This window comes from Buteo buteo, chromosome 5, assembly GCF_964188355.1.
Source record: "Buteo buteo chromosome 5, bButBut1.hap1.1, whole genome shotgun sequence".
In the NCBI taxonomy this organism is placed as follows: Eukaryota; Metazoa; Chordata; class Aves; order Accipitriformes; family Accipitridae; genus Buteo; species Buteo buteo.
In genome coordinates, this window is record NC_134175.1 from 48780140 (window position 1) to 48799106 (window position 18967).

General features: G+C 38.0%; 1 protein-coding gene across 1 annotated transcript in view; it reads right to left on the reverse strand.

Moving 5' to 3' along the window:
• Nucleotides 1-18967, reverse strand: part of LRP1B (LDL receptor related protein 1B) — a 576780-nt gene that overhangs the window by 457462 nt on the left and 100351 nt on the right. The window contains exon 3 of the mRNA XM_075027025.1: nucleotides 3820-3957. Coding sequence (XP_074883126.1) covers nucleotides 3820-3957 — 138 coding nt within the window. The remainder of the gene's footprint in view (nucleotides 1-3819; nucleotides 3958-18967) is intronic.

Below are 18967 nucleotides of genomic sequence, written 5' to 3' on the forward strand. Positions count from 1 at the left end.
GTTAGTTAAGTGAAAAAGGATATTTCTGTATTCTGTAAAAGTTCTCCTTTTCTAGAGCTCTAACTCAGACAGACCAATCATTTTTTTTGCCCCATATATATATAGTACTAATTTATAAAACTGTACAGATCACCTCTGCAGCCCTATAAAAAATCCTTTCTAAGATTCACAGTGATTGTAATTCTCTAGAAATTATCTTAAGGATATATCTAATCCTTTACCTACTCAAGGCCAGGTTACTCTGTCTAATCCATAATGGATATTTGTCTAAGCTGTTCCTAAAGCCTTCAGGAAAAAAAAAAAAGAGGTATTTTAACCTTCAAAAGATCACAAAATAGAGGCTGGAGCATGCTGTAGCCATATGATGCCTACTTTGACCACAGCCAGACCCAGTTCCAGTCCTGTATCAGCGATGCCCCCGGCAACCTCATATGCGACTGGGATGAACCATGGGAATGAACGACTTAGAGCTAATAGTTCAGCTTGCAATAATTTGGTGACTCCCCTGTGGCAGAAGACTTCTCAGCTCATCGCATGGCTGAGCTTTAAAAGTGGCTGAAAACCCAACTGAAATAAAGACCTGGCTTTCAAAAGAAACCTGAAGAACTGTGTTAAAGAAAGAAACTTAATTGTCAAGAGCAGCTCCAGATCAGTCCTCTACCAGAACTACTCAAGCTTGAGTCTAGTTTTGGCATTGGTAAATTTTATCTGAGCCTTATCAAGCCTCCAAATAGCTGATGGGCACCAACTCCCCCATTCAGCAGGATTGCACGGTGGTGAAATTATCTGGTGTATCTCAGAAAGCTAAACAGCCCCAGCCTATGCTTTTTAGGAGAGTTTAGTATATACTTTGATCCCTTGCTTATTCAGCCTCTCTAAAGCATTCTTTAATTAGTCAAAAAATAGAAAGGAATCCAAAATGACCAAATACAGATATCTTATCAGTATTATGCGCTGTGAGTTTCAGTTTCAGTGAACCACACACCCCTTCTCCTCTGAAGGACATTGAAACATATAATGTGAAACAACCATACATAATAGAACATTTTTTATTTCATATTGCCACAACCTCTCCTGAATTTATGCATTACATTCACCAGAAAAAATGCATATGTGCCTGAAATAAAAGATGATGAGACAGGAATGTCATTGTATTTACTACTATTTCCTTGAAATTTCACATATATTACCATTTCACACTGCAGATATGATCATATTTTTACTTGCCCAGGGAAAGGTGCAGGCCTGAATATATCTCTCAAAGATCATAATATAATGAATTAACATAAGAATGTTAAATTTAGAGAAAGAAATTCCAGATACTGAATGCTTATACACCGTTAGTTCTTAGGCATTATTATAAGCTTTAACCCCTGTGGAGTTGTGACCTGTACACTGAAATGGTCTTTGCCATGGTCACCCATGCCATACTTCATATCATAACTTATTTTCCTGGTGCATAGACCGTGACTTATTTACACCGCACTATCAGTGTCGCTAGCAATAGATTATTTTAACAAAGTCAGCTCTGTGACCAACTGAGTTGTTTGCAATCAATTATTTAAAACTGCTACTATCCTCTTGATCAATCAAAAATGTCATATGAACAATGTTATCTAAAGAGAAATGCCATTTGCGTTACTAATATCAAGAAAAAGCTAACTATTTGGCTAGGTTTCTGAAGCAACTTTGCAGCTTTTGATTCAATGGTTACCCATGCATTGTTCTGATATAAAGATATATAGAGAGAGAATAATTACAACTATACTGCATTCATACCAAATATCTAATACATAGGAATGTATCACAATGAGACATTAGTGGCAGTTATTAGTATCAAACTACATGATCATAATGTAAAGTTACTGTTTTCTATATCCTTTGGCTTTGCTGATAGAAACATGTTGCTGATAGAAATGTGTCCACTAATAATTTCAAGAACTGCCTCTAATAAGCAAGTCAAAATACCCAACTGCTACAAAAATCAATATTAATGAATTAACCACTTACTAGATGAGGTACTGGGAGACAACTTTAAATTCTTAATAAAATATAATATTAAAGAACTTCATTATCTATGTGTTCTGTGTGGTTTAGATGAAATATTTGTTTAGTATATTTTACTAAATTCTATAGTAATTTATTAGGTCAGACATTAATTTTTCCATTGGAAGTTTTCATATTCATATATGATAATAAATAAAGGAGTAGGAATCAACATGAACTTTACAAGGTGTATTTGAGCGCAAATTAAAAGGGCTTGAATAAAGATTATGTATTTTATGTGCTATCACATTCCAAAGTACAGGCTACATATACAAAGTGCTACATATGAAAACCAAGCATATTTAATTTACACTAACATAGGATTTTATTTTTAGTCTATTTATTTTTTCTGATTCCATTAATCTCTTAATTTAATTAATTAAAATACAATAAAAATGCAAGAGTTATAATACAATAATTATTCAGCACTGGAAGTTTTTAATCCTCTGCCATTTAATCAAGAGTAATTTATACAAATACATGAATTATTGAGGAATATACATTTAAACAGTGCTTAATGGATCAACAATGTTCTCTGAAAAACAACTCATCTCCAACTTCAGAAAGATTCAATATAGGCCAAATACTGCTTTGGCCAGTTTAACTTCTGGGGTTTTTTGGATGCTGGGATCAGTGCTAAAAACAGTATGCTGACACAAATTTTGATTTTCTGTAATGCTCATTGAACAAGGACTATACAAAAGTAGAGCCTTCAAGAAAAGAAATGATTCCTATCACTGTGAATAAGAATTGTCATATATTTTATGACAGCCTGTATCCTTACCTGGTTATATAAATATAACTATTTGTAGTTTTGTGAAGTCGGCAGTATTACACTGATTAATTCCAGATGGCTTTTTTTAGGTTTTTTTTCATATGGCTTATTTTTGGTGCGGGCTTAGATTTTACTATAACAATTCTGGAAATCTGTCCACACGAACTTTTAAATTCTAATTTAACTTTCTGATCTGTACCATTAATTGTACCTTTTACTGTAGATTGTCACAATGGATTGTAACAGAAGTCCCAGGACCTGTCCTTGAGTTTCTGGTTTTGAACATGGGATATGCTGAGGACCATCAACAATCATTTGCCTAGCAGTAAAGTCTACTGACTGAGAATAACTGACATGTTAATGACTCATGGTATCCAACATTTGGGCTTAATATGGCAGCCTTATAACTATCCCCAAGGCAGACCTTAATAAGTCTTCTGCGTAGTACAGCTCAGGTATTAAAAAAGTTGACCTTCACCAATTTCTCCTTAAGATTTCTCATGGCCAGAATTTGGTAACTACACTCTTAAACAGTAGATTATTAGAATAAAATCTCCCCCCTCTCCCCCCCAAACAAGTCCTCAAAGCAGAATAACGCTCATAGCAAATCTGATGTATTTTTCACTGTTTTTCTTTGGGGTTTTTTGTTTAAACAAAAGTTATAAGGAAAAAAAATATTATGGCAGTGTGCTGCCCAACCTTTGCTCCTTAAGAAAGGGCTTCCTCATCCTTCTTTTGGTATAACTATTTCCATCATACAAGGTTAGCAATTGTTACAGAAAAAGTCTGAAAACCTGTAGGGGCTTTTTACTTATATTTGCTTCACACAAAATATTTTTAAAATGAACTTGAAAAATACATTAAAATACGCCTCTATCAATCCATATTTGTTTTATATGTATTCCCAAGAACAAGGTTCTGGTTTTCTTTGAATTAAAAAATAAAATACAGCAGAAGACTTCAGGTCAAAGCATTTTTGTCTCAGCAAATTTACTTACCCCGGCAATGTACTCCTTCATCATACCCATCAGAACAGTCATAAACACCATTGCAGAGCTGGGACAAGTGGATGCATTTGTTTGTACCAAGGCAGCTAACATAATTCGGGGTGCACTTGAAATCTGCTTCCTCGGGACCTAAAAAATACACAGAAAATTTCTTATACATATTTTTATATCTACAACAAGGCAAAGAAAGTTCTATATGGCATTTCCATTTTAAAGCTAAGGGGAACACTCCATGTATTAGTCCATTTTGCAGATTTTTAGTGCATTAGCATTGCAGCATTTAGGAGTATTAAAATCATCAACAAATGACTAGTGCAATTAAAAGGAAATCAATGGGTCATAGAGGATTATTTCCCAAAATACAGGTATTACAGATGCTAAAATTAAGCTTTGCAAACAGTAAAGTGTCATAAAATTTTCAATTGCTTTGTGAATATCCTATCATATCAAGAGTTACATCAAGAGTAATAGGTACCAGTATTTACATTCATTGTTGTGCTATATAGATAATTTTGGATATTTATGAAATTACATATAAATGTTACATATTTCTGGCTGCATTAGATCAGAGAAACTGTTCCTACAGCCCAGGAGTCGGCCTCTGAAACTGCGTGGTACAGGATGGTAGGGAGAGGATAAGGATGCTGTGATTGCTCCCTTTGCAGCCATCCCAACTGCAATCACTCTGTGTCCCCTTATCCCTGAAGTGTTAACTACAGGCATTTTTGAGGAAGTTCAGGGATTTTTGAGGGTCTCTTCTGATTATTTCTTAGAGAGGGTTCTGACTGATATAAAAAACAACTAACATAATTTCACATGACAAAGTCTTACAGTCTTTTAACACACTGCAAAGAACATTTAGAGGTCTGAAGGGTTTAGCTCAATTAGAGGATGAATCATAACATATACACAGTATATGATTAGATACACAAAGACTGAAGGTGGGGAAATTTTACAGGAAACAACTTAAAGCTCCTTGATTGCATGTGTTGGAGCCTCGAGTCTGTGCTAAACTCTGACAGCTTGTAACAGTCCTCAAGGGAAATATACCCTAGGATGCACTGCGCTCAAGTGCAATATGCTTTCACCTTCTTCGAGGCACTAACTCCAGGACGAAGGACAAAAATCACAGGCAGTAGCTGAAAGCTCCCTTATAAGTGGGAAAATCTCAGCTTTGGCAGATCTGATCTCTTGAAGTCAGCAGGAGAAAGCAAAGGAGAGCTCTGGGGGGAATTTACAATTTCTTTAACAAATACAGATAGGTCTTAGCACAGCCCATTAAATAAAACTCCTAACTTAAAAAACTTGTCCCAATTAGAAAACTTAAAATTAAAAATTCCCACTGCCGTGCTACACATCAGGAAGCCATCCACCATTTAGAGTGTTCCCCTTCCCCAAGCAGAGCACGCACCACTAAAACGCGCATCCACCGAGCAGGAAGGCGTGACATCCAGCGTCCTGCTTCCCTCCTCTGACCCCTCCAGCTTCACACCTTGCACCGATGGACAGACACCAATTACATCCTTGATTAACAGAAACGTAGCACACTGGTACTAGGGATAAAAAGGCAATGTGGAGATAAATGTACTCTGTCTCAAACAATTTGTGTGCTTCCAGGTTGAAAAAAAACCATTTTATTTATTATGGCCATATGCTACATACACTCTTTCAAGAAAACTGCATTCCTAAGCTAATGATAAGGGGTCTAAATACCTTTTGAAGTCAAAGAAGAGAAACAACTATCCTCACTATGCTCTATGTTGAATAAGTGCTTAGCAAATGTAGAAGTATTAAAACATGTCATAAAGAATACATTTTTCCTGTATTTTCCAGTAAAATATAGGAGGAAATTAACAACAGAAAGGTGAGAGATAATTAAAACTTATCTAGATATTAGGATTTGAAGACCACAGTAATAAGAATCAGAGAGGTGTGACCTCCTGGTGCTGGCAGGGACCCCTGAACCATGCAACAAAAAAAGAGATGGGGGCAATGGGCCACTGGGTGGGGCTTTGGGTTTGTTTTTTTTTGGTTTTTTTTCTTGGGCTTCGGGTATTTTACTCTTTTTTTTTGTTACATGAAGGTAGGACGCTTCATCCTATGAAGCATCCCATGCACACATGACACAAAGCTCACTAAAGAATCCAAAACCTCTAGCAGTGCCCAGCATTCCTCCAGGACAGGTTTCACTTTCAAAGAAGAACATAAATAAAGAAGATTAGGATAGTCAAGTGCTCAGTGTCAGGTAGGTCATATAAAACTGAAAGGTTTAATTTGATTCCCATTTCAGTTGCATCAGGACTTGAAGGCACCTAACATGTAACAAAACCAAACTAATATTTTGATTTGCCATTTATAGCACACTTATTCATTGCATTAGGCTAACTGCGAATAGAGTGTGAGGTGTAAAAAAGATCTTTTCTTCTAAAATAGAGAACATTCATTAAAAAAACTTAGATCTGTGAAGCAGCTAAACCATGGTACTTGCATTACTTACATATAAACCTAGATTGCTAGAGGGCTTTCAGCATTCATACCTTATCAGACAGAAAACGGAAATCTGTGACCAAAAATATATAAGAGTATACATTTCTCTTCTAAATTTAATAAGTGAAAAGAATGAATCTCTTAATTAATGTTTAAAATCTCAGTAGGATTAGTCTGATATGCTCCTGTCTAAAGATTTTGAGATTTAATTTTGATTTGACGCTTCTTGCTTTTAAAATACAAGATTCCTTCAGGACACAAACATCCTGCAATTTTAAATATATAGTCTAACTAAAATACTAGTGGGGGAGCTTCCTAAATTAGATTTCTTTGATTGGGAACGGCATATGAGGGGAAACTGAAATATGGTCCAAGAAGTAATATATATTGTTTTCAAGAGAAATTTTGTGCACCCCTTGTGAAAACGGAAAGGTTACGATTAGAAGCAATTAACTTATTCATGTGATTAAGATAAATTCATATGTACTTTCTGTTTCCTTACTAGCATGAACCTTTGGAAGTCAGCTTGACTTCCAAATGAAGATGAACGTCAGTCCAAAAAAGCCATTTTATAGAAGACTTGTAAGCTATTTTGTCTGCAAAATCACTCTAAAAGGTAACAGGTCTCAATCATCCAACAATGTCAGTGGAACAAGACAGCATGTCCCAAGGCCTCCCTGCTCACAATTCCTACCACTGTCACTGAATAAAAAAAAATAAGCTAAACAAAGTGGCATGTTGCGATGCCTTTGAAACAGCACATGCTTTTCCCACTGAATTCTGAAATGTCTAATGCAAATAAAGATGAGTAGCATTTTATCTTTGAGATTGAGAGCAGCCCTGAGGAGAAGGACTTGGGGGTGTTTGTTGACAAGAAGCTCAACATGACCCGGCAATGTGTGCTTGAAGCCCAGAAAGCCAACCGTATCCTGGGCTGCACCCAAAGAAGTGCGACCAGCAGGTCAAGGGACGTGATTCTCCCCCTCTGCTCTGCTCTCATAAAACCCCACCTGGAGTACTGCGTTCAGCTCTGGGGCCCCCAATATAAGAAGGACATGGACCTGTTGGAGCGAGTCCAGAGGAGGGCCACGAAGATGCTGAAGCACCTCTCCTATGAAGACAGGCTGAGAGAGTTGGGGATGTTCAGCCTGGAGAAGAGAAGGCTCCAGGGAGACCTTACAGCCGCCTTCCAGTACCTAAAGCGGGGCTACAGGAAAGCTGGAGAGGGACTTTTTCCAAGGGCATGTAGTGATAGGACAAGGGGTAACAATTTTAAACTGAAAGAGGGCAGATTTAGATCAGATGTAAGGCAGAAGTTCTCCGCTGTGAGGGTGGTGAGGCACTGGCACAGGTTGCCCAGAGAGGCTGTGGCTGCCCCATCCCTGGCAGTGTTCAAGGCCAGGCTGGATGGGGCTTGGAGCAACCTGGTCTAGTGGAAGGTGTCCCTGCCCAGGGCAGGGGGGTTGCAACTAGACAATCTTTAAGGTCCCTGCCAACCCAAACCATTCTATGATCATGTTTAATCCTCTTCCCTCTTTCTTTAACAGACGGCCGCTTCTGGCAGCTTTATCAAGTGCACTTTGGGAAAAGGAATTTAAAAGTGTTCTTCAAAATAATCTCAGGGTATTTTACATCAGTGTAAGAATGCTAAGAATATAAAATGGATGGTGTCTTTTCTTCCCTTCAAAAAACACAGTAATTCCTAGCCTTGCCAGTTGGTGGAAAAACAGCAAAACCACCGGCTGCAATTACGGTAATACATCTCGATGTTTCAAACACTCGTACTAGGACACTGCTTGGAGGGTGAAGAGGATGGAAGCAGCATTGCTCATGCAGTGCTGTGCAGCTCAAGAGACTCTGGATCAGGAAACAGAGTAACTGTCTCCTTGGTATAACTACATGTTAAGAGATGGCTAAATGAGAATGGAAAAAAAAAGCTGAGCTGCAGAAAGGTGAGCCAGGGGCTGTGGGGGATCCTCCCAGGGCTGGCAGCATGGCCATCCCACCAAACCTGGGAGTTGGCCAGGCCAGCCCCAGCCTGGGACATTGGCCACCTCAGTGGGGATGTGCCACGATGTCTTCTCACAGGAGGGGTCAGGATCAGGCCCACTCTGGTGAGGGTACCAAGGTTAGACAAAGTCCTGGGAAGGCCAGGTGGGGCCAGGTGGATGAGTCACTGCTTCTTTTCCAAATCCTCCAGAAGGCAGGCTGTGCCCAGGAGCAGACAGGCTGAAAACAGAAGGACAGCGATTCATTTCAGATCCAGATTTCTTTGGCTGTTGAATTGACTGGGACGGCCATTTCTGATTTGGTCACACTGTGTCAGGGCTCACTGCACTTTCCCAGCATGTGAGAAAGCATGGAAGAAAACTGCACCGTGCTTTGGCAAGACCTGTGCAGTGTACAGTGAATCTACATGAAGTCCCTTCAACAAAAGTGCCTGTACTTCAGTGGGGCTTGAGAAGAGGTAAGAGAGTCCTTGTGATATCCTCCAGCAGGAGACAATGGAATCAAACACAACATCTGGTTTCCCACCAAAGCAGCATCGTGAGAAAGTATTAAAGGCCACAGTCAGAATTAGCAGAGAATTTTACCATGCACTTTTGACATGGTATCTGTCTTGAAATTGGGCTTGACCAAAACTGTACCTGCCTCACTTCGGGCTCATGCTATACTAAATTTCAAACTAGAGAATGCAACTGAGAATCTACAAGCTGATTATTTCCAATAGTTTTTGTTATCATAAGCAATATACAAGCATTTATTAGCAAAAATTATAGATGAACATTATTTCATTATGTACGTTTCCTTCTTCTAAAAAACACTCCTGCTAATTTAATGTAAATGAAGGTACAACTTTCTGCATTAAGTTTACTAAGAAGTTACAGAGTATGAATAAAAGATATTTGCAAAGATCATAGAGATAGCCAGACAAAAGGAGACATGCTAGGGTGCCCAGAACAAATTCAAGGTCCTCAAAAAGTTATTAAATTACAGTGAAACACACACTCCCACTTCTTGCAAATTCATTGAGAGATGCTCGTATTTGACAACTGTTACAAAAAAAGCAGCAAAGCTGCTACTTCTGAGTTTATTTTTTCACCTTTGTCTTTCTCAGCTAAGTTTTTACAAAGTGCTTTTTCTTTCAACATCTCAGGTAAGTAGTTAGACTTTTAAATAAGAGACTAGGAAGCCAAATGTGGTGCATCCCTTTTACATCACTGCATCCAATTTACTTGAAGACCAGCAATTTTCTAGCAGCTCTAATCCTGGGCTGTCCTCAGCCACAAGAAACAATTATACCAAGCTGTGGGATGCCTTCAAAATTTCCATTTGTGTTGTACATCAGTGACTTACAGATCCATCCTGCTCTCCTAAGTGTCTTTATGGAGTGAACCTTCTCCACAGTGAACAGTTATCCTGAACAAAACCTTATTCCACTGGTTCAATGGCCTTTGAATTCAACTCTGTTTGCACGTGTAGGTGGGAACACTGGAAAAGGCATTTTGTACCTTTCCAGGTACAAAAGCACCAACACGCAGTGGATAGAATCTGACCCAAAAAGAAAATTGATAATTTTGATGCAAATAACAAAGTTGTCAAAAAATGTCTTTTAGTCTTCTGACTGCAGCACACATTCCTCTAGAGAAGTTTTGGTATAGCAACTATCTAGGTCTTCTCTGTGATGTTATCAAATGAAGTTGATTAATGACTCTAATTAAGCAAAAATAGCCCAATGTTTAAGAAAGAATAATCTACACAACCTTTAGGATCTCTCTGGATAAATATGGGCTTATATGAAAATACTCCACTATGGTGCAATACGGTATGTGGGTTGTCAAACACACACACATAAGATTGTGAGACCTGTTTCTCCCTGTTAACTCGTCTCCATAGCAGTGCCAGTACCCCATTCCTACTGTGAAGCGTGGTATAGGATATTTAAGGTTGCAGAACTGATTAAAAAACTGAATATTTCTTCTTTAACATAGCTCTTGGCAACAAGAAACAGCCTGCCACATGCAGACAAAGTAATATAAAATATCTGATATAGTTTTAAAAGTGTGAGAAGTCATCCTCACAGGTGGTTTTTTAAATTTATTTTTTGCCCAGTTCATCATTGATAACCAAGGATTTTAAAAGTCCTTATCTTTTATAAAACTTGAAATCACAACATCTTAAAGTAATGTTTCTGACCTAGCCAAGACATACTGTACCTTAAAGATATTTAAGGTTTAGGGCTAAATTATGACCATTAGAAAAGGTTGCTTTTGTGGGAGCATTAGAGGTTAGTGGGAAAAAGAGACTATACTTCCATGATTAATTTTTTTTATGTTAAATGTTTGAAAACTTCCAAGAGGTTGTATACTACATATTAATTTCTGTAGTTACAGGTTAACGTGTAAAATGTAAAGTAAACACATATGGTCTCCCATGGTATCATAATTGCTTTAAAAAGTAATTTTTCACACAGACTAGATACACACTTTTAATATCAGGACTTTGAAACAGTGGGATAAATTTATGGAAATTACTTAAAATCTTTGGTATCTTATATATATGCCAAGAAAGGATTTCATGTTTAATAAGAATTTATGTATTGTAAGTAACCCCTTATCCATTGCTACTTTTATCCATATGCTTTATTCAACCACGTAGACTGATAATGAATATAAATTCAAAGTCACCTTCAATTATATCAGGTATTTAGCTGTCCATGAAAGAAGAAGAACAATAAACACAGTAGGATGTGGACAACTGAAAAGAAGAGGAAAGCAGGCGAAGTATTGGGCTGTTTGCAGCAGAACAATAGGTGTAATCTCTGACCTCACAGACATGGCATATTGTCTCCAAAATAATATTTCAGAAGAAAGAATAAAACCAGTGGCAGCCAGTAGATTTGTGAGTGTGCAAATGAATGAATATCTTTATAGTACGCCCTCATAACTTACGACCAAACATAAGAGATGAGCTAACGACTACAGAAAGCAATACTGAAACAAACAGAAACAAAAGAGAAAATGAAGAACTTCAGAAATCAAAAGATGGCTTTGAGTCATCACAGTTTGAAAATCAGTCATCTGTGCTGATTCACAGCCCTTACGCATCTAGTGCCAAGTGTCTCATCTCTTCTCTCTCTTTATAAACAGAGGGGTGTTGACACAACCAGCCCTGTGGTATCTACCTCCCTTTTCAAAAAAGGCTTTGGCTCATTGTGCTTTGTACAGGGAGAAGAAACACGTCTATCCAAGCCAAAGTTTCCCAAATCCAATCAAGGATTTGCATTGATCTTAACCTGTGCTTAGAGTGCTGCATCCTCAGTAAGTTTGCAGAGGACACCAAGTTGGGTGGGAGTGGTGATCTGCTGGAGGGTAGGAAGGCTCTAGAAGGATCTGGACAGGCTGGATCGATGGGCCGAGGCCAACTGTATGAGGTTCAACAAGGCCGAGTGCCGGGTCCTGCACTTGGGTCACAGCAACCCCATGCAGCGCTACAGGCTTGGGGAAGAGTGGCTGGAAAGCTGCCCCATGGAAAAGGACCTGGGGGTGTTGGTCGACAGCCGGCTGAATATGAGCCAGCAGTGTGCCCAGGTGGCCAAGAAGGCCAACGACATCCTGGCCTGTATCAGAAATAGTGTGGCCAGCAAGACTAGGGAAGTGATCGTCCCCCTGTACTGGACACTGAGGCTGCACCCTGAGTACTATGTTCAGCTTTGGGCCCCCTCACTACAAGAAAGACGCTGAGATGCTGGAGGGCATCCAAAGAAGAGCAACGAAGCTGGTGAAGGGTCTAGAGGACAAGTCTTAGGAGGAGTGGCTGAGGAAACTGAGGTTGTTCAGCCTGGAGAAAAGGAGGCTGAGGGGAGACCTGAGAAAAGGAGGCTGAGGGGAGACCTTATCACTCTCTACAACTACCTGAAAGGAGGGTGTAGTGAGGTGGGTGCTGGTCTCTTCTCCCAAGTCACAAGCAATAGGACAAGAGGAAATGGCCTCAAGTTGTACCAGGGAAGGTTTAGATTGGATATCAGGAAAAATTTCTTCACCAAAAGGGTTGTCAAGCACTGGAACAGGCTGACCGGGGAAGTGGTTGAGTCACCATCCCTGGAGGTATTTAAAAAATGTGTAGATGTGGCACTTAGGGACATGGTTTAGTGGTGGACGTGGCAGTGTTAAGTTGATGGTTGGACTTGATGATCTTAAAGGTCTTTTCCAATCTAAATGATTCTATGGTTCTATGAAATATAATTTAGTCAGTCAAAACCTCACAATTTAAAAAAAAACAAAACAAAACAGTTGAATTCACTTCTGAAGGATGGTTTCCAATTTTGTGCTTTACTGTAGACAAAATAGTTCAAAAGGTTATCTATCTGTAAAGCTTAACTAGCCTCACGGTAGCACACAAAACTCCAACTTCTATACTCCTGTGACAGGCTTTTAGCATTGGTGCTAGTATTACATACAAATGAACTCACAGGTGCAAAACACAGCATATGGATATTGGGTTTATGATGCTCTATAGCTGCTTGCCTTTTCCTCTTTGTGTGTTTTTGTAAGTACTAGAGAAAAGCAAACAGCAGATAGTCTAAATCTAATATTATACAATAACTTTAATTGCTTAAATACTTCTTTTTGTTTAAAAACATGAACACTGTTTGCATACTGCCATTATAATGAATCTGTCAGGAGGTCTATTTAAGATGGCTCTCCAGCAAACACTTCCCCTTTGGCTATCTTTTTCCTGATCACTGCTTTCTGTGTGTCAGACACTTGCTCATCTTTGCTACACAGATGTAAATAATTAACGGAGCCACAGGACTCATCTTTTCTACTGTAATGTAGCTGATAGCCACTGGAGAGAAGTAGAAAAACTATGTTGAAGGTTGCACAAAGGCTGACGAAGAGGAAAAAAGAGGTAATGGAAATCTTTCTAAAACAGCTCAGCTTTTGGATCATTATCCAAAAATCCCTCTGGGCACACATGGGCTGGGACAGGGCTAGAGTCTGAATACAGCTTTTCGGGTGATCAGGCTGAGAGCAGCCATCAGAATTGGGACCTGAACTAAAAGTGGTTTTTGCCTAAAATAAATCTACCTACTTGTCCTGGTTTTGGCTGGAATAAAGTTGATTTTCTTCTCAGTAGCTGGTATAGTGCTGTGTTTTGGATTTAGGATGAGAATAATGTTGATAACTGATGGTTTAGTTGTTGCTAAGCAATGTTTATACTAAGTGAAGGACTTTTCACAGCTTTTCATACTGCCCTGACATTGGAGGCTGGGACTACACAAGAAACTGGGAAGGGAGAAAAAAAATGGGAAGGACACAGCCAGGACAGCTGACCCAAACAAGTCAAAGGGGTATTCCATACCATGTTCTGTCACGCCCAGTATATAAACTGGGGGGAGTTGGCCGGGGGGCACCATGGCTCGGGATTGACTGGGCATCAGTCAGAAGGTGGTGAGTAACTGTATTGTGCGTCACTTGTTCTGTATATTCTATCATTATTATTCTCCTCGCCCCCGCCCCTTCCTTTTCTGTCCTATTAAACTGTCTTTATCTCGACCCACGAGTTTTCTAGTTTTGTCACTTTTACCCTCCCGATTCTCAACACCATCCCACTAGGGGGGGAGTGAGCAAGCAGCTGCGTGGTGCTTAGTTGCTGGATGGGGTTAAACCACAACACTACTAAAGGTGTAAAAGCCATGGAGGCAATCGGACTGATAATAGTAAAAACAGCTCATAACAGCAGAATCCACCTAGATTCCTAAATGCAGTTGGACATTTTGCATCCAAAAATTACCTCAAATAGAAAATTCAGCAGGCCAAAGGGAGAAAATACCACCTCCTCAGCCAAAACCCATCTACTATAACAGTTCTACGAGACTGGAGTAATTTTTCACTGAACAGCTCTAAATTGGATTGAATAGCATGACAATGTCTTTTTTTTTTTTTTTTTTTTTTTTTTTTTTTTTTTTTTTTTTTTTTTTTTAAAACAAGGTTAAGGGTGGTCAGAGAAATCAATGGCCACAAAGGAAACACCAAGCCTTACTTGCCCACCAACTCTTCTGCAGCCTCTCCAGTTATAGAAAAAAAAAGCAAAGAACAAATGAGGGCAGAGGCAAAGAGAAGCGGAGAGGAAACGAGACTGGAGTCGCCTGGAGTGTTCCAATATTCTTTCCAAAGAGTTCATACGCTGTGTCAGAAGATTAATGTAATAAATCAATTAATAAATACATAGTGCTTAAAGACTGCCACACTGTATCGGAATGAAAATTAGTTTAGGGGAGAGGGTAATGCAGATACATAACTGTACTTTATAGAGGAACTGACAAGGACCTAAAGTCCAAAAGAGAAATATGTATTAATGTGATTTTTTTTTTTTTTTTGCACTTGTGTTTCTTCAGATGTCAGTGAAAATGTCTCTATTGATATTGCCAGCAGGGCTCCATCATTATGCAACAAGGGAACAGAGTGTACTTTGCATATCACACATTTCTAAGACATTTCCATCCCTATAGAACAGATTATAAAATTCTGGCCTTTACTAAACTTAACGTAAATATCTTAATTTTTGCCTATTGCTTACATCAAAACCTTCTATTCTCTCTACTGCTTCATTAGATGCTGGGAAACTCATGTTTTCTGTACACATTATCTGACTTTCATTGTCCCAGACTTAACAACTATCTTCATTTTATGGACTCTATAAATACATGCATATATATGTATATATAGTGCCTTTAAAAAAGCATATACAACCTACTAGTTTGTTATTACAGTAACTCACCCCTTCCCATTCCCCATTCTGTAATACTTAGGAGCTGTGAGTATAAATGGGTCTTGCACAGTTTTTAAACCTCTGTTTTTTCTTAAATAGTCCTAGATTTCACCCTTAAAATTTTCATTTGGATTTGTCATAAATGGAAAAATGTAACCTTGCAAACTTACATGGTATGCACGAAAATGCATTATCTCACATGAACTTTCGAAAAAACCCCTCCTTGCAGTCAGAAAGTACTAATGAAAATATCTAGCTGTAGAGAAGACATGTTGGTGTTTGGAAGCAAGAAGAATGAAGAACCCACAGGAGGACACACGTAGCATGAACTTTTCTTAAAAATCAAGTCTCTGTCTTGTCTTGCAAAACTCAATGTGCCAGTGGTGTTTGATTAAAAACAACACTAAAATAATTCTCACTATTATAATCTTCCATCATGACTGTCCAGCATAATATAGTTACGCATCAACGAGTTTTAGTATTTTTATATACTTGCTCAATGACCGCAGCTTCAACTTGTGCAGTAAAACTTACCATATAGACAACAAGAAAGAGAGAATTTATGTTCTTTGCTATAGTCCCTAAAAATTAAAAAGCTAAACCACAGTTTTACTAAGTTCTTACACGTAGGATATATCAGTATATAAAGTACCTATACATAAGCAAAACCATGGCAAATTTATATTCCCTGGTTATTTTTGGAGAATGGATTCACAAACATTTGTCAGTGAAGACTGTAGGAGCAGGAGAGAAAAAAAAAAGCTCTGTTTTCAGGAAGCAAAAATAATTAATATTCTTTGTACTTGCAGAGACATAAAGGCTTTCTTAATGGATTTTTTTGGTGATTTACTACAACACACTAAAGCAATACTTTATGATCAGTGAAGTAAAAAATGAATATTGTCTCATGTAGATGGTCATTCCTCATTAGTTATAAGGAACCTATTTTTACTTTGGAGATTTTTACTTAATTAGTGTCGCACATCTGAAGGCTGTCTTGTGTCAACTGTTGTAATGACTTGATGTCTATGCACAATACAGAATGGGCTGCTAATAGAGTCTCAGTTTGAGAAAAATGATAATGAGGTGAACAAAAGAAGTGCTAATTACTTACACAATTAAAGTAGCTAATACCAGCAACATTGTAACATATCAACACTTATGTTACAGATATTTACATATCCAAAGCGTAAAAATGTCACAGTGGAAAAATGCATGTAGATGTTCTTTATAGAATAACACAGTGGGGTAACAGAATGGCTGCACACAACACAGAATATGATATCTAAATCTCTGCAGCATACTAGCTGTATTAGACATTATAAAAACATGTTTAACTATACACACATCATCTATCTATATATATTCCATTCTATCGTGTTGTAGCTCAGCTCTTCATTAGACTGCAGAAATTCTATTAAAATGAGGGAAGAGAAGGAGTTATTTACTGGATCATATCTGTAACAAGTTCTAGAAATTTTGATGGAAAACCTTCTACAGCCCCCATCTTACGAACCCCCCCCCCCAACCTTAGAAATGTCTATGGATTGAGATAGAATTTACTAAGTTCGTGTCTGCATCAGTAGAACTGGGATTCAAACCCAGAAATAGTCCTCAAGTCCTAAATAACGTGAAATTTAACGGCGTTTGATAAGATTTATAACATAAGACACAAGTGTTTTAAAAACAAGAAAGAACTAGAACATACACTGATACCTTAACTTCTTATTTTAAATGGCAAAAAATGAAGTTTCCGTCTCATTTGCAATACATTAAGATTTTTTAGTAGATGATGTTAGTATCAACATGCATGTTTTATTTATGATTTTGGGGTAGAAATTTACCATTAAAATGCATAACTATGTTCTATAACCACATGAAAATTCAGCTTAGAGGGCCAACATTTTCTAAGTATTTGAGTGGTTTTTTTTAAAAAAAGTGTTATTAAATCTGCATTACTTATTCATTTTAAAGATTATCTTATATGTTTAATTCAGCTTTACTGCAGTAACTTAGAAATACATCTCATGCATTTTTAAACTGAGCTAGGTAGTTTGCCATCATAAAGTTATTCATTTTTATTTTGTACACAGACACATAAATGTAAATTACACCTAATTAAAATAAATTGTGTGACTTGTTTCTTCTTATGCAGTCATGCACTGAAATGATGAGAACCAATTTTAATTGTTCTAAGAACAGAATTTAATACTATAAAAGATTTAATCGTTTTTTTGGGAGTATACACTGTGTCAAAAAGGTAAAAATTACAGGGCTTCATATTGCATAGACACTGAGGGTCCTATTTGATACAGTATTGGCCTGTAACTATAAACTGACCTGGTATGCCTTTAATTTCAAACAAAAAGTAGCACACGTTGTAGTCTGTATCAAAGTAAAGTTTCCATCTCTCACAACATATCCAAGTCCTTACTTCCTTAGAAACAAATATAGGCAAACCAAAACTCATATGGACAAAAAATTAGAACAGCTGGTAAAAAATTCTGTATTACTTATACAAAATGCTGAATTAGTAGTTCTCAGAGACTTCTGAAAGGTTTTGCAGTGTGATAGGTACTACAATTCAGAGAGAAAATTAGTTTCATATGTTACTAGCTACAAAATAAAATAACCTTGCCTCCCCATTTTTGTACTCCTACAATAATTCTACAGAGGCAGTATTTAACATGATTCAGCCTTGGCTGTATCTTTTTCACAATACAAAACCCAAAGAGGCTTCAGATAACAGCACGGTGGAAGCAGACAAAGAACCCATGTTAGACACAAACACAGTAAATCTTAGTGAACAAGCCAACGCTCTCTAGCTCTTTCAAGCCATGTAGTAATGAAATTCATGGGAAAGTTCCAGCTCATTCAGCTCCATTCCCTTTGAAACAAGATTTTGCTGAACTCGAGGCCAGGCCACCTCAGCTGTGATTGAATACAAACACCTAGAGACATGATCCTTATCCACCTACTCAGCAACTCCTGGAGGCTTCTGCCGGCGCACAGGCAGGACTGCAAAGAGCTGAAGTGCTCATGGTTTATCCAAAGTAAAGCTTTAAAATGTCAGTTTCAGTGCAATTCTCTCCAATAATGTTGTTTGAAACAAAATTTAGTAGTTCACCAATAAAATAATAATCCAGTAGGCTGGAATTTCCAGCAGCCCATGCCTGGTTTGTAACAGAATCCTCACCAAGAGAAGGGGACAGGGGTATAACGTCTGGTCAGTCTAAAGAAGCAAGAACAATTTCATGTGAAATACAGAAAAAAAACAGTGGGGAAAAAAAAAAAAAAATCGCTTGCTAAATTCTGGCCCCCGAGTAGAGCTACAGAGACTTTTTCTCCCCCATCAGTCAATAACACAGTTTTTCAGAGTGGAACATTTAGACTTTTCATTGCTTATAATGTATTTTTAAGCTTTCCACCATGTCCTAGAAGAGCTGAACACTTCAGTGGACTCAAGAGGAAAGGGAATCTAGAAGCATAGGGACTTTGGTAGAGGCAAAGGGAAGTGAATGGTAATACCTGAATGCTAAGACCTGCTGAATATTGGAAGACAATAACCCAAAACTTGTTCAGCTTTTCATCTTTTACACATGTGGCAGCATTACTTCTAAAAGCAAGAATGCCATAAAACTGAGGAAATGATAGAGTTGCAATGTGAAAAGTCTGACCAAAACCTGCTATACCTAAATGTGAAGGATCACTTTCTTGAACACTGCCAGGGATGGGACATCCATCCACAACCTCCCTGGGAAGAAGATACGGCTGTATTTTCAACAGTCATATGCTTGTATTTTTAACAGTCATAAAAACAGTCTATTGAAAGTATTTAATCTCTTTCACAATAGAACTAGTAGTGAAGAGACTTCCA